Source organism: Monodon monoceros, unplaced genomic scaffold (genome assembly GCF_005190385.1).
Source record: "Monodon monoceros isolate NGI ecotype Baffin Bay Population unplaced genomic scaffold, NGI_Narwhal_1 Super_Scaffold_3, whole genome shotgun sequence".
NCBI lineage: Eukaryota > Metazoa > Chordata > Mammalia > Artiodactyla > Monodontidae > Monodon > Monodon monoceros.
This window is the reverse complement of record NW_021703780.1, coordinates 41443207-41459584: the sequence shown is the minus strand read 5'-3', so window position 1 is coordinate 41459584 and position 16378 is coordinate 41443207. Positions and strand designations below refer to the sequence as shown.

General features: G+C 36.2%; 1 protein-coding gene across 2 annotated transcripts in view; it reads right to left on the bottom strand.

The window, feature by feature from the left end:
- Positions 1–16378, bottom strand: part of MLIP (muscular LMNA interacting protein) — a 290707-nt gene that overhangs the window by 94291 nt on the left and 180038 nt on the right. For both annotated transcript variants that reach the window (XM_029242994.1, XM_029242992.1), the window contains 2 exons: positions 11840–11884; positions 1188–1232 (listed from right to left, as the gene is read on the bottom strand). In XM_029242994.1, coding sequence (XP_029098827.1) covers positions 1188–1232; positions 11840–11884 — 90 coding nt within the window. The remainder of the gene's footprint in view (positions 1–1187; positions 1233–11839; positions 11885–16378) is intronic.

The window sequence follows — 16378 nt, the reverse complement described above, 5'->3', positions numbered from 1 at the left end:
CAACATGCCTAAGCCATTTGCTTCAATCATGCTATTTTAAGAGTCAAACTACACTTTTTATGGTTTCCCAGCACTACAAATAAAAATATCATTGTCATTTTGACATGATAATGACAAGATGACTTGTTGGCTATGGATGTAGGACACAGAAATAATTGCTTAAAATAGGGGGAAAAATCAGTATTAAACTGATTTTGTCTTCTTAATGTCTTACAGTGCTTTACTAGATATTTTCATTCAATTTTACTGAAGGTGTTTATAATTAATTATAAACAATAAAAATTAAAAGATAATAAAAAAAATATTTAGTAATATCTAGGTAACATATCATGGTTCCAATTTGCTCATCACTGTAACAATAATACAAAACACTGTTAGAAAAAGTAATTTTCCTACTTAATCAAATTTTTATCTATAAATAACAGATTCTAGAGCCTACATCTGTGTTGTCCTACACAGTAGCCACCAGCCCCCTTGTTGGGTCCTTGAAATGTGGCTAGCCTGAATTGAGGTATGCTGTAAATGTAAAATACATAGCAGATTTCAAAGACTTTACCCCCAAAAAAAGAATGTAAAATAATCTCAATTTTATACTGATTATATATTGAAATGATAATGTGTATATAAATAAAATGTATTATTGAAATTAATGTGACCTATTTCTTTTTACTTTTTTAACATGGCTCTTAGAAAATTTTAAATTACAAATGTGGCTTGTATTTGAGGTTCACACTATATTTCTATTGTTCGTCCCTGGTCTAGATCATCCACATGCTAATCTTCCTGTCTGAAATATCTCATTTCCTCAATTGCAGAACCTACTCTACATGATCAAAGGCTACATTGTCCTTGAACCCTTTTCTGATCTCTCCCATCCGGAAGTGAGTCCTTGTCTCTAACCTCCATCGGCATCTTCCTTCTGGCTTTGCCCATTCTATCCTAACACCACTACTAGGATGCAAGTTACTGGCAAATAAGTTCTATATATGTTCTTATGTATGTCTGTGACTTGCAAAACAACCACATGGAGCTTTAGTAAAGCATCAGTGAACTTTTACTAGACAAGGAAGCAAATAAACTTATATACAGTCAATTTGTTCTCAGTTCACATTTGTTCATATAAAGCTGTCTTAAAAGATCAGAATTTTCTAAAGTACCAGGTCTATGTCTAGTAAGAGGATACGTACCAGCTGACTCTCAGATACCGTAGAAGATGGTGAGGCGAGGTTTGCCTGCAAAATTATAAACGTAGTGTTTATTTAGTGAAATTCATAATTTAGTAAGATAATATAGCTATGTTTTTAAGTATTCTGAAGTTTTTTATTGCTAAAATAACACATGTCCCTTGTAGAATTTTGACAGGTATTAAGTAAAAGAAAAAATATCATTATGCCACCAAAAAATGATTTTTTTTTTACATTTTTGGTACATTGCCTTACAGTATTTCTCCTACACATTTTTATTCAGCTCACATAATAGTAAATACGATGTTTTCTATGTTGCTTTTCCTTAGCATCTTAACACAAGTACTAGCGTAAGACATCAAAAATTCTTCAAGGTGTAATATGTCATGCTCTGTATACTCCGTATTTTACTCAAACTTACCAACATTGTTAGCTACTTATATTTATGTACAGCAAAATGAAACAAATAACAGATTTTTTCATTAAATTACTCATATTAGAAAATAAAGTTTTCATGATTTCATGAAAAAAAATTTTTAATTGCTTTAAATTAAAGAGGAGGCTAATATTGTTTCATCATCCTTGGTTCCTGAATTTCACTCCTTTCTTCTGGATTTAGTTTTCTTCTTGCTGAAGTAAATGCTCTGGTAGTTTTTTCAGAACTTCCTGTCTTGGGCTTTGTCTGAAAATGTTTTTATTTTGTTCTCATCCTGAATGAAAGTTTACTTGGACATAGAATTCTAACGTAATAGTTATTATTTCCCAGCATTCTGAGGACTGCCCACTTGCTCTGACTTCTGTTACTGCTGTCAATGTAAACGTCATAACTTGGATCATCCATCTTCACATTTGCTTAGTGTTTAAGATTTTTCTCCATGACATTCTGTAATTCCACTATGATGTGACTGGGCATGGACTTCTTTTTATGTATCCTTTTTGGGGGCTTGGTGTAGTCCTTCATTCTGAGAATACGTATCTTTCTTCATTTCTGGAAAATCCTCCAGGATTTGCCTCTCTCCCATTATATCTAATCTCTTCTTTGGAGCTTTGATTAAATATATGTTGGGTCTTCTGAATCCATTCTCCATCTCTATAAAATTCCCTGTCATATTTTTTATCTCTTTATGCTGCATTCCTGATCATTTCCACATATAAGCCTGACGGTTGACACATTTTTCTTCAGCAGTATATTAATACATTTAACATGGCCATTGAATTTTATATTTTAATGACATTATTTTTAACTTCTAGAAGTTCAGTTTGGTTCCTTATCAAATCTTGTTTATGGTATCTGTAATTCCTTTTAACTATTTCAACATTTTATTATATTTATAAATTCATTCCAGATTTTTCTATAATCTCTCTTGGCTAAATCCCTTGTTTCTTGTATCTGCTGACTCTCCTTCATGCCTCTGCCCTATGATGTTCTTTACTCATTTGATGGCTTTTTACTTTTGATTTTGAGCTCCTCTTCAGTCAGGGTAATTTCAGTGATGATTTCTGTAGGCATCTGAGAAACCCTGGGTTGGGAAACCATGCCTACAATACATTTCACGTTTGCCCTAATGGGGGCCCAGGTATTTCACTGATTCTGGACCAGTTTCCATTTTATTTCATCGCCCTCATATTCCTGAACTTACAGGGTGGCAGGTCCCCACATCTTCAACTTTCACAGGTTTAGGACCCATTTTCTCATGGATGACTATATTACCACCCAAGAGTGTAGATTAAAGTTGGTGGGAGGATTTATGTCTATTTCTATCACATGCTTCATGGCCATGTGGCCTTCTAGGCTCCTGGATGCACACAAAGGATTCATCCACAGCTCTGACTCATTATATAGTGAAAGTTAAACTCTAAGCTCCTGGCTACTGTCACCTGGGTTCTGACATACCTGTGTTCCCCCAGAGCTTAAGCTTCTTCTTAACTTTCCCACCTGGAGCTCCCTCTTCATTTCTGACACTCACAGTTACTCTTTCTTTCTTGTAGATTGGGTTACATATATATATTTTAATAGTTATGTTTTCTCAAGCTTTTCTGCCCTTGAATGGGAGACCAGGCTTCCACATCAGGGAAGTGGTCAACATACAGATGCACAATCATAAATATACTTGGCTGACACATGATAAAGTTGTGTTCCTACACTATCTCTATTCTTTTTGAAATTGCAGATATTTTCGGGGTTATGACACATGTGTCAATATTGCTTTTACTCTCTGAGAAGTGAATGATAACTGAAAGCTGAGTGGTTCCTATGGTATCGCCAAGTACGTAAGAGTGTGAGTCACCAAACATAACGACCAGGCGCCTGCTGTCCTTCTCATACTGTGTCCAACATGGTTTGTTTTTGATATTTTGACTCATGACGTTCTTCACCAGGATGGTCACTGCTCACTGCCATCCCTGCTTGCTCTACAGCAGCAGTATGTCCTGGCTAATTGTTCCCCACCTCTAATTGCTGTGGACCAGGTTACCGTGCACTGAGGTTCATGGTTATTCTGTGCTGCAGAAAATTACCCTGCAGAATGCCTATCCCAGTGATTTTTCAATTCACCTAGGGTTTCATTTTTAACCTCATAATGTAATATGAGTAATAACGATTTCTTCTAATGTCTTAGGATCTTTTCCTTTTGGTTAATTCTTCATTATTGCAGTAATGAGAGAATTCTCTATGAATTCCCTAAGTTAAATGACTTCTATGAAATATGCTGAACTGAATGTATCTTGACAGGAACAAAATATAGTTATATTTTTACCTCAATACTTATAGGAAAAAAGAAGTCACACACTAAAAATAAAGTATTTGCACAATTTAACTATATTACTAACATTTTTCAGTACTTTGTGCTAAATAATACCAAACTATCATAGGGAAAAAAGAGAAAGTGCTCAGGCAAACACATTAATTAAATTAGGGACAAACACAAATATCTTAGTATCCAGTCTCCGTAAGTCCCCAAAATTTCTTCACTGGGAATTATGACATAACAATAAGGTGATTTAGACACCCCCAGTACATTTTTATTTCATCTAATATAATGGACTTCATATCACTATTATGAGAAACTATTCCCAGAGGAAAAAAACAGAATTAAATTTGAACCTCAGGGTAGAGTTAATATTTATAAAGCTACTGCAGATCCTTTATCAAAGAAAAAGAATATTGGCTTATGCGTATCATCACAAATATAACCAGATGCTTTCAACTAACCCAGTTGTGTCAAACTCTTTGAGAAGCTTCCCTCTGCTTGCCCAATACATGTTAATGTTTATTAAATTCTGTAGCTATAGTTATGTTACAATATTGCAGCAATGACTTTTGAAAAGTAAAGAAAGATTGTCTGGTGAGCTGAGATTGGAATGGTGAGTAGCAAGAGAAGGCTACTATATTTAAAAAACTGCCAGTTGGTCAACTAAACTAAGGAAGAGAAGCAACATGAGGCACCTAAAAATAAACTTGAAGTTGGACTTGAACAGCACTGATGTTTTCAGTCATTTGTTCTATCCACGCTAATACTAACCATGAAGAACGTTAGAGATGAGTATAAGAATGACTCTTGTGTGAAACAAGATCCCATAACCTATATTCTACAGCCTTTGACATCATTTTAATTACAAAAGAAAAAAAGTGAGAGGAAGATAGAGTAGGAGGATTTTAACCAGCATATCACCATTAAAAAACAAACAAAACTTTAAAACAAACAGAGCAGTCAAAAAATTGGGAAGTCAAAATTTCGTATTTCAAAGAAAACCTATTAAAGCGGTAGGTTATATGCAAACTGAAAGAGTTAAGACTAAGGAAAGAAATGAAGATTTAAGAACCACTGAAAAATAAATTGCTACACAAAGCCACCACTTAGGCCAAGCCCACTTTGGAGAAACCATTTTCTTCTTCCAAAGACCTCATGCCAGAGGCACATAAAGTATATCCAAGCTCCTCAGCTATTGTCTAGAGTTGCTTTTCCTTGCAATCTGCAGCTTTTCCCCATCTCGACTCATGGGTGTCAGGCATCACACTAGCAGACACCTTTTGGGAGATTGGGACAAAATCAAATTGTATCAGGTAAAAAGTGTTGAACAGTTACCTTTGCCTTCTACCCTATGTACTTCTACTTTGGGCAATATTTTTTTCCCTTTCAGCAGTCATGTCCCTCCTCCCTGAATATAACATCCAATTCAATAGGATTAAAATGTTTCTCTTTGACCTTTTCCCTGTTGACTTTAATTGTCCTGAGTTTTCTTTTCTTAAGGCTCAAAGAACTCTAATTAGTGATAATGTGTTAATTGAATTATTTTAGTTCTCCCAGATAAGACTGATCTACAGACAAGCAAAAAGGTAAAACTTAAAATATCAACAGAGCCCCTAATAATCCCTGTGTTGCTGAGCTTGGTATTGAGGAAATATAAAATTATAAGATGATAAGACTCTGTCTTACCCTTTAGCTAGAGAGCATTCCTATTATTTGTACATAAGGCACTACTCAAAAGATTGAATCCAAAAGAAGATTAGGTACATATATACAATGGCCTATTACTCAGCCATAGAAAAAATGAAATAATGCCATTTGCAGGAACATGCATGGACATAGAGATTATCATACCAAGCAAAGTAAGTCAGAAAGAGAAAGACAAATAACATACGATATCACTTATAAGTGGAATCTAAAATACGACACAAATGAATATATCTACAAAACAGAAACAGACACACAAACATAGAGAACAGACTTGCAGTTGCCAAGGGGGAGGAGAGGTGGGGAAGGAAAGGATTGGAAGTTGGGGATTAGCAGATGCAAACTATATAGAATGGATAAACAGCAAGGTCCTACTGCATAGCACAGGGAATTATTCAATGTCCTGTGATAAACCAACACGGAAAATAATATGAAAAAGAATCTATATATGTATAACTGACTCAATTTTCTGTACAGCAGAAGTGAACACAACATTGTAAATCAACTACACTTCAATAAAATTTTAAAAAGTTGAATCCAATGGTGAGCATGGTAGGCACCAAGGACAGAGAGATATATGTATGAGACGTCATATTTTTCTTGCTTCATACTGTTTATTCTACTTGTAGACCTTACCCTATATGAATATCTCACTAAGAGCTATATTATGAGTTAGTGATATGTCCTCAAAAGATCTAAATATAAAAAGTAGAGTTGAAAGTATTTAAAAAGTTTGACTCAGTAACTTAGGGAATGATGATTCCACATTGTTATGAACATAATTGGTAGGCAGAATAAAAGGGCATAGTGACCAGTGACAGTCACAGTTTACATGTGCAAAGGAGGAATAAAAAATCAGATCAAGGGAAGTGTGGCTGAAATATGGCGCCTTCATTTTTGGTGACATCTAAAATGATGAAGGGAAGGACCAAGGCATAAAGGATGTCTCATTAAATCATTTCTCTTCTTCCTCATTTAGCTCAGCCTATATAATTACCTTCCTTTCCCTCCTCATCCCCTCTCACACATGCATACCTTGGAAACATTTCTGAACAGTGGAAAAGAAAAAAAAAAAAGGAAAGAAAGACAGAATGAAGAATGATCAGTAGAGTGGAATTTCTTGCTTATATTATTCACAACTCATCAAATCTCTGGTCACAACCTATAGAAGCAGATTTGGATCCATGTCTGGATTTAAGTAGATTGGATTTTTCACCTCTTACTCTTAAGATCTATGGCTGCATTAGGGCACATCACCTCTGAAACACTCCAGCATAGCAACATTTCCAAGCATAGCAACAAGGGGACTGTGTGAGGTGGCTTAATTGGAGAAGATGGCCTTTATTTGAACATCTGTATATATAGAGGGAAATATTCTTAATAAAGTTTGACACATTTTTCATATTCTGTGATATTTTTAAAGCAATATGCTTCCACTGTAATGATATTTTTCTGTCCCTCAAGCTCATTAAAATGAGATTTTACCTCTATGCTATATCATATTCAATAAAGCTGTCTTTGTTAATTCTCTGGCACTTAAAAGTAACTTCTTAAATGTAGAGAGTTTATTAAATAAGTTGTTATCAATAGAATGTGACTCCAAATGACAGTTTTTTGATAAACTAGTAATAGGTCCAAATATTTGCCCTATTTTCTGAGGTTGCTCTTTATTAAGAAAGCATACTGTGGTTTTGAATTACATGAATGAAATGAATTTATACTGGTAGCAGTTAATGAAAAATAATAAACATTTACTAAGGCAAGTGTAATGCAAAGGAAAAAAAAATAACACTCCCCTCCAAAGATGATAGAGTGAAAACAGAATGAAATAGAAATTTAATTAGAAAATTCATTCCATTACATAGAGGGAAGGAAACTCTAAAAATGAGTGCCATGAGAAACAATCACTTGTAGATTAACTGATAACTGATGAGTTAATTTACATGTAAGCAAGTAATTTAAAACATTAGAAATATACTAAACATTATCATCTTAGAAGTTGTCACCAAATATGAAATTATTCATTCAAAGTTTAAGCTGGAGTTTACTGGGGATGAAGAATTAATTTAAACCCAGAATATGAATACTAATGGATAAAATATTTAAGGAAGACAAATTATTTCTAGACCCTGTCGGTACACGCAAATAATAACAACAGGGGCTTTGACATGAGGAAGACCTGGGTTGGGCTTTGCCGTCTCTGTGACTTTGTTTCCTCCTCCATAAAATGGAGATTTGAAATAATCATACCCACTTCATAGGACTGGTATAAGGTTAAATGAGATAGTTAAAACTGATTTGCAAGGTAAGAACTCAAAACACTAGTTATTATGATTGTTGAATTTGGCATCTGTTAAAAACAATCAAGTGAAATACGAATGATAAATTATCAATCCACAGGTGACCTGTGGAGATCAGGACCACTCAACGTGTTTGTTTGCCTTGTTTAAATTCTATGACACTTAAGAGAACCTCAATTAAATTACTTTAAACTGCAATTCAAGTACACGATGAATTGAAGAAAAACCTGGACTTTAATTAGTCTAAGTTGAAGGTCCTTTACTGTATCTGGCTCATCCTAAAAAAAAGACTAAGTGAAATGTAACAATATGTGCAATCAAGATTAAGAAAAGGAAATGAATTGTTTTACATGGATTTTTTTTTTTTTGATGAAGGGAAGTCAGCTTTTTATCAAAGTCCCCTAAAGAGGAATTAGTCATATCATTTCTCATTATTTAATTAAACCACTCTCATCATCCCAGGAAAATTGGAAATCCAATGGACATACTGACACATTGAAAACTAGCAACTTTGTACATTTGTTTTAACATCAGCCAGTGCTCTGGCTAGCTCTCCTCCAATTTCTGCAAGATTGCTCTTTCTTATTTTGTTTACTGTCTCCCACATGGTGTGCTTCAGAAATGGGGGCCTTGCTGTTCTATTCATCCCTCACACCTCAGTGACTCCACGTGAGTGCTGGGGCATGGCAGACACTCAAATATTTGTCAAAACAGTGGAAAATTGAATAATAGAGCTAGAAACTGACTACACTTTCTACTCATCACAATTCACAGACTATATACTATACTTTTAAAGAGCCCCCAGAAATAGGGATTTTGAGTGGACTGTGCTAAGCAGCTGAGGCCACCCTCAAGTGTAACAAAACTTTTTTTTCTTGGTTCTAATTTAAGTCTTCCCTTTTTTTTCTCTGTGGTGCAGACATTGGTAAACGGCATGATCCCTGCTTTAGAATAGAATCTAAGAAGCTCTACAAAGGCAATGATACACCAAGTCCCAGCAGCTGTATACTGTGAAGATGCCTACTTTCTTCAAAGTTTTGAAGAGAGATGGAGGAATATTGAAATGTTACAGTTTGTAGGATTCTCAGATTTGCTTTTGAGTTTCCATGGGAGAGGAAGGGAGAAAAATGTGGAGATTAATTAATTAATTAAGGGAAAACTATTCAAGTTGCACTTAATATGAGGCATTTGGAGCTCTGCTAATATGAATATTAGAATTTCTAGAAAAATATATTACAGTGTCAGGAGGACAGATAAATTAGGAGGTTGGGATTAACATATATTTACGCACTACTATATATAAAATAGATAATCAACAAGGACCTACTGCATAGCACAGAGAACTCTACTCAATACTCTGTAATAACCTACATGGGAAAAGAACCTGGAAAAGAATAGATATATGTATAACTAAATCACTTTGCTGTACACTGGACACTAACACAACATCATAAATCAGCTACAGTCCAGTATAAAATAAAAAAAAATTAATAAAAAATAATTTTAAAAATTTAAAAAGTTTTTAAGAAAGAAAATATTACAGTATCATTCTTTTTTAAAAATCAGGACTTAGTGTATTCAAGGTCAATTGTTGACATATGATTAAGGCTTATAGCTAAGGAACACTTCTGTTCTAAAATTTCATTTTTCTCCTCAAAAACACTGTATCAGACATCACTTAGTAAATGTAATAACTGAAGCCAAATATTTACAAGTGTGACTTCTCTCTGATGGCACCAAAAATTGGTTTTCCCATTCCACCATAAAATCATCCCATCTAGTCTTTCAAAAGACATGGACATATTTGAGGTGTCACAAACAACAATTCAAATGTCATTTTGTGAGAGAAGTTAATAAACAAAGCTTTTCCAAGAAACCAAATTTAATCAAAGCCAATAATTTTATCTGAATTAGAGTTTATATTTGTTCGAGGCTATATTAAATCTATTTGATGATTCAGTGTTAACTTTGAATGACTCAAATGCTCTCACAAAGTTTGCGGCAAATGTTAACCTCCTTTAATCAAATTGGATAACTGACAGAAGAACAATGTGACATAACCTCTAACTATGGAGACTGAAGCAGCCCCTCCAGAATTGTTTCCATTGTTATCAAATTATCCACCTCCAGGAGGTGTGGGAGGAGGCATCAGCTCTCTGTACCTCATTATAAATGAGTCTAAATCAGATGCACTTAGGTGCAAATTAGGAGTAGATGAGAAAGGAAGGTGAGAGTAAAGAATATTCTAACTACGTTTTCTTGGGTCTGCCTCTTGTAGAATGTCTCAGTCACAAAAAAATAGAAGCATTTTTAGGGACTTTCTTTTCTTATATCCAACTGAAGAATCAAGGAACTCAGCTAAATCATGGTGCGTCTAGTCTTTCCAAGATAAGGAGAGGGAAGAGAAGGGGGGAGACATGGATGAAGGGAAAAACAAAGGAAAAAGAGAGGGAAAAAAGGGGAGAACCATTATTTATTGAATGATTTCTATGTGTCAGACTACAGTAAGGGCTTTTCAGATGTTAACAGTTATAAATCTTACATCAACTAAATATTAGTATCCCAATTTTATAGATGAAAAAAATTAAGGCATAGAGAGGTTAAGTGACTTTCCAGGATTCATTAACAAGCAGCAACACTGTGATTAAAACTTGGGTATAGCCCGCTAATTGCCTCCACTCTTTTAAGTATTACTCCAAATGACTTCCAGTAATAACAGAAAATAACAGTGAAGGCTTCTAGAAAATGTTCTAAGTAGTGTGCCTATCCATACCTTCCAAACATTATTTTCTGAATGTGATGAAGCTCAGTAACTTCACCCAATTTATTATCTGCCTTAGGGAGGTTCTAAAGAAGGCAGAAATGTATAAATTGCAAAGAAGATATGTCACAAAATTTATATTTACTAATTATTGGCTCTGAATGATGATGATGATGAAAACTACATAGTAGAAAATATGAAGTATAAACTAAAGGGAACAGTTTACTGGTTTGTTTTAAACTAAAAGCTAAACACTTGCTTATGAGACAATCTTGCTTATACTAGAATATGTTGGGTCAGAAGCAGAAGTTGGCCACATGATGGATTATTAGGTAAATAAAGAATAGGAATGGGATGAGGCTATGTGTGTGAGTGTGCATCTAGGATGTTTGGAGCCAGATCTCCACAATTAATTGAATCAAGTGTGTGAGTCTATACCTACGTACCCATTATTACTATATTTTTGCTCATAGGTGGAAATCGATTTATTTGAAAATTTAAATGAAAGAAAGCAACAAACTAGTCCAAATCAAATAAATTGGCAATCCCATTAGAAACAGACAAATCTTAATGTTTCAGCTATGTGAGTTGACTCTTTCATAATAAGCATGATAAACCATTACAGAAATGAAATTGTCATCTAAGCCTTGATAATTAGAAAGACAGAAAGCAGGTGTTAGAATTCTGTTTGATTCAGCCAAACTAATCAAATGAGACCTCACTTAAGAAGGAATTTATTCAATAAACTTACCTGACATAATGTGATTTTCCACCTCTGGGCCAATCATACCATCCTACCCCTTCCATTTATAAAAATTCAACTAATTCAATTTAAATGACTATATAATTGAGTTTCCTCCAAAGCATGCACATGCACCCATTATAAAAGCAGTATGGGGCTTCCCTGGTGGCGCAGTGGTTGAGAGTCTGCCTGCCGATGCAGGGGAAACAGGTTCGTGCCCCGGTCCAGGAAGATCCCACATGCCGCGGAGCGGCTGGGCCTGTAAGCCATGGCCGCTGAGCCTGTGAGTCTGGAGCTGTGCTCCGCAACGGGAGCGGCCACAACAGTGAGAGGCCTGTGTACCGCAAAAAAAATAAAATAAAATAAAAAGCAGTATGTATAATTATGAAGGGACTTACATATTTGGTTTCTCGACCAGCTGCTCTTGGAAGAGTTGTAGGCATCTGTATGAAAATAAAAACAATTACACTACTGAAGTAATCAAGAAAATGTTAAAAGATTCAACTTCTGGGATAAATATGTTCACCTTTTTTTTTTTTTCCTATTAAGACTTTCTAACCATTGCTCCCTCTTTTCTTTACAAAACCCCCTGTCCCTTTGAAAATTATTTCATTAAACACTATCACTTTATTGTTTCTTTCATTGCTGTTATTGATAAGCTTTCTAGGAAGTTTTATCTTATTTATTGATGATGTTCATTCATGGATCATAATAGTTCCTTATGTAATTTTGGCAATTTCAAAATTCACACAGAAGCCTCTATCCCCTCAATTCTTTGGGCCGCTCAACTCCAAAGATACTCTTATCCACTCCTTCTCAATCATCCGCTGCCAGGACCATCCCTAGATGTCACCTTCAAAAATAAAATGGAAAACTTTGGAAATTTCATTTTCACATCCTCCTCTTAGAACTCTACTTCTCATCTACCATCTTCATTTCTCAAATATCCCAAAACGACATTTCTTCAGCCTCACTGAGACTTCAAAATCAATGAGCCTTCCCAGCTCCATTATGGCTTTACTGCCTCTCTCATTACATGTTTCATATTCTCAGCTATTTTAATAGTACCTTAATTTATCTTGCTTCCTTCTCTCCTTGTGACAAACTCACAAAAACTAACAACAACAACAAAAACCTGGATGGACCGTATCATATATTTTCTCTAAATTTGTACTGGAGATGCAAAACATGGCTGAGGAAACTCTCTCAATTAAGCTAACTGATTTCATTAAAAATTATGAAATAATATTGTACATCAACTATATTTCAATAAAAAATAAGAAATTAGTTATGGATACATGCAAGTGCACTTGGGTTGCAGGGAGGAATAGTCTACAAAGGAGCACAAGGAAACTTTTTCTTTTGATGGAAGTTTTATATCTTGGATGTGGTGGAGGTTACACAACTCTATGCTTTGTCAAAACTCATAGAACTGTATACTAAAAAGGAAAATTTTACAGTAGGTAAATTGTACCTCAATAAACCTGACTTTTAAAACAGAACTATATAAGCTATAGTAAAGAACTGAACATAGAGACTGAAGAATATAGTAGATACTGAACAGATTCTTGAACTGGAATATCAGATTGACGAATCCTCTTACAGGCATTAGGAAGCAATAAATTAAGAAAATATTTAAAGATTAAGAGATATAGAATACAGAAGCAAAAGTGACAAAATCAGTCTAGTAAGAGTCCTAGGAGGAAAGAAGTGTTTGAAAAAAAATAATGACTAAAACTATCTTAAATGTAAGGGGGAAAAAAGAGTGAAAACTTCAGATGAAAGGTCAAAGAGATACATAAGAGAAAAACAAAGCACATTTAGACACATAATAGGAAAAATCAGTAACATCATAGATAAATATAAAATTCTAAAAGATCACAGTGCCACTCTGTAAATGATCACTCTGTAGCAGAGGAGTAAATATCATGCTGACAAATTACTTCACAAGTTATGTTGTTGAAAAAAAAAGAACCTAGGGCAAAAACTGCTGAAAAGAGGGGACCTATAATTTTACATCCAGCAAAACCATAATTTAAAAGAAGGGAGGGCAGAGTCAAGATGACAGTGTGGGAAGATGTGGAGTTCATGTCTCCCCACAACTAGGGTACGTGCTGGACACTGGTGGGGGACCTCGATGCCCAAGGAAATGAGAGGAGCCCCCAAGCGAACTGGTGGGATGTGGGGGGACTGAGAGGGGAGGAGAAGTGGAGGCCAGACAAGATGGGTGCCCCTGAGGGGTGGCTGAGAGAGGGGAGGTGTTCCCAAGTGGAGGGACCCTCAGGGGCTTGGACTGGGGGGAGTGCACCCAGAGTTTCCCCTGCCCAGTAGGCTGGGGAAGCCTGCCTGGCTCTTGGGCCATGTCCTAAGCATTCAGAGTCACCCTCTGGGCTGAGTTGGTCCTGGGGGCATAGGATGGAGGCTGGGGGGAGAACAAGAGAGGCAGGAGGGAGAGACCTTCCAGGACCAGAGGAGAAGGAGAGGCACGGAGGGCATTTGCCTTGCCTACTTGAGCCTGGGAAGCCTGCTGGGCTCCCAGGTGGGGCCCCTGCTCTCTGAGACCAGAGGTGGGAGGCACACCTGGGCCCCTTCTGTTCCATTAAGCCTAAGCCCCACCCCCCATACCTCCCAGGGCCTTGCCAGCCCTGTGGGTCTTAAGCATAGATCCCACCCACTGCTCAAACCCCACCCTTGCTTAGGACACACCTTCCACAGCCAAGGCCATTTCCACCTTTTTGGGTTTTTTCTCCTCCTCTTTCTTACTATTGTGGTTCTGTTTTGCCTTCTGGTTGTTGTTTCATCTATATTTTTATTTTTATATTCTTTCTAACATATCTGTTAGTTTCCTAGTCTAATTTTATTTTTTACTTTGTTATTGTTCTTTTTTTTTTTTTCTGCTGCCCTGCACAGCTTGTGGGATATTGGTTCACAAGCCGGGAGTCAGGCCAAAGGTCCTGTGATGGGAGATCTGAGTCCAAACCACTGGACTAACAGAGAACCTCAGACCCCAAGGAATATTCATCGGAGTAATGTCCCAGAGGTCATCATCTTGGCACTAAGACGCAGCTCTACCCAACAGCCTACAAACTCCAGTGTTGGAAGCCTCAGTCCAAACGATCAGTAAGACAGGAGCACAGTCCCACTCATCAAAAAAAAAAAAAAAAATGAGAAGGCAAAAAATATGTCACAGATGAAGAAGCAAGGCAAAAACCTACAAGACCAAATAAATGAAGAGGAAATTGGCAATCTACCTGAAAAAGAATTCAGAGTAATGATAGTACAGATGATCCAGAATCTCGGGAATAGAATGGAAGCATGGATTAGGAAAATACAAGAAATGTTTAACAAAGGTCTGAAGAACAAACAAACAGAGATGAACAATACAATAACTGAAATGAAAAATATACTAGAAGGAATCAATAACAGAATAACTGAGGCAGAAGAACGAGTAAGTGAGCTGGAAGACAAAATGGTGGAAATAACTGCCAAGAAGCAGAATAAAGAAAAATGAATGAAAATAATTGAAGGCAAGCTCAGAGACCTCTGAGACAACACTAATCACACCAACATTCAAATTATAGGGGTCACAGAAGAAGAAGAGAAAAAGAAGGGGTCTGAGAAATTATTTGAAAAGATTATAGTGGAAAACTTCCCACTATAATCCTTTCCCATGGAAAAGGAAAGTCACCCAAGCCCAGGAAGCACAGAGAGTTCCCTACAAGATAAACTCTATGAGAAACACATGAAGACACACATTAATCAGAAAGACAAAAATTAAATTCAAAGTAAAAATATTAAAAGCAGCAAGGGAAAAACAAAAAATAACATACAAAGGAATCCCCATAAGGTTATCAGCTGATTTTTTAGCAGAAACTCTTCAGGTTAAAAGGGAGTGGCAGGTTATACTTAAAGTGATGAAAGAGAAAAATCTACAACTGTGATTACTCTACCCAGCAAGGATCTCATTCAGATTCCACAGAGAAATCAAAAGCTTTTCAGACAAGCAAAATCTAAGAGAATTCAGCACCACCAAACCAGCTTTACAGCAAATGCTAAAGAAACTTCTCTAGGCGGGAAACACAAAAGAAAAAGACCCACAAAAACAAACCAAAAACGATTAAGAAAATGGTAATAAACATACATATCGACAATAACCTTGAATGTAAATGGTGTAAATGCCCCAACCAAAAGACACAGACTGGCTGAATGGATACAAAAACAAGACCCGTATATATGTTGTCTACAAGACACCCACTTCATATCTAGGGACACATACAGACTAAAAGTGAGGGGTTGTAAAAAGACACTCCATGCAAATGGAAATCAAAAGAAAGCTGGAGTAGCAATACTCATATCAGATAAAATAGACTTTAAAATAAAGACTGTTACAAGAGATAAGGAAGGAAACTACATAATGTTCAAGGGATCAATTCAGAAAGAAGATATAACAATTGTAAATGTTTATATACCCAACATAGGAGCACCTCAATACATAAGGCAAATGCTAACAACCATGAATTGGGAAATCAACAGTAACACAACAATAGTAGAGGACTTTAACACCCCACTTACACCAATGGACATATTATCCAAACAGAACATAAATAAGGAAACAAAAGCTTTAAATAACACAAGAGACCAGATAGGTTTAACTGATATTTATATAACATTCCACCTGAGAGTGGCAGAATAAACTTTCTTATCAAGTGCACACAGAACATTCTTCAGGATAGATCACATCTGGGGTCAAAAATCAAGCCTCAGGGCTTCCCTGGTGGCGCAGTGGTTGAGAGTCCGCCTGCCGATGCAGGGGACGCAGGTTCGTACCCCAGTCCAGGAGGATCCTACATGCCACAGAGCGGCTGGGCCCGTGAGCCATGGCCGCTGAGCCTGCACGTCCAGAGCCTGTGCCCCACAATGGGAGAGGCCACAACAGT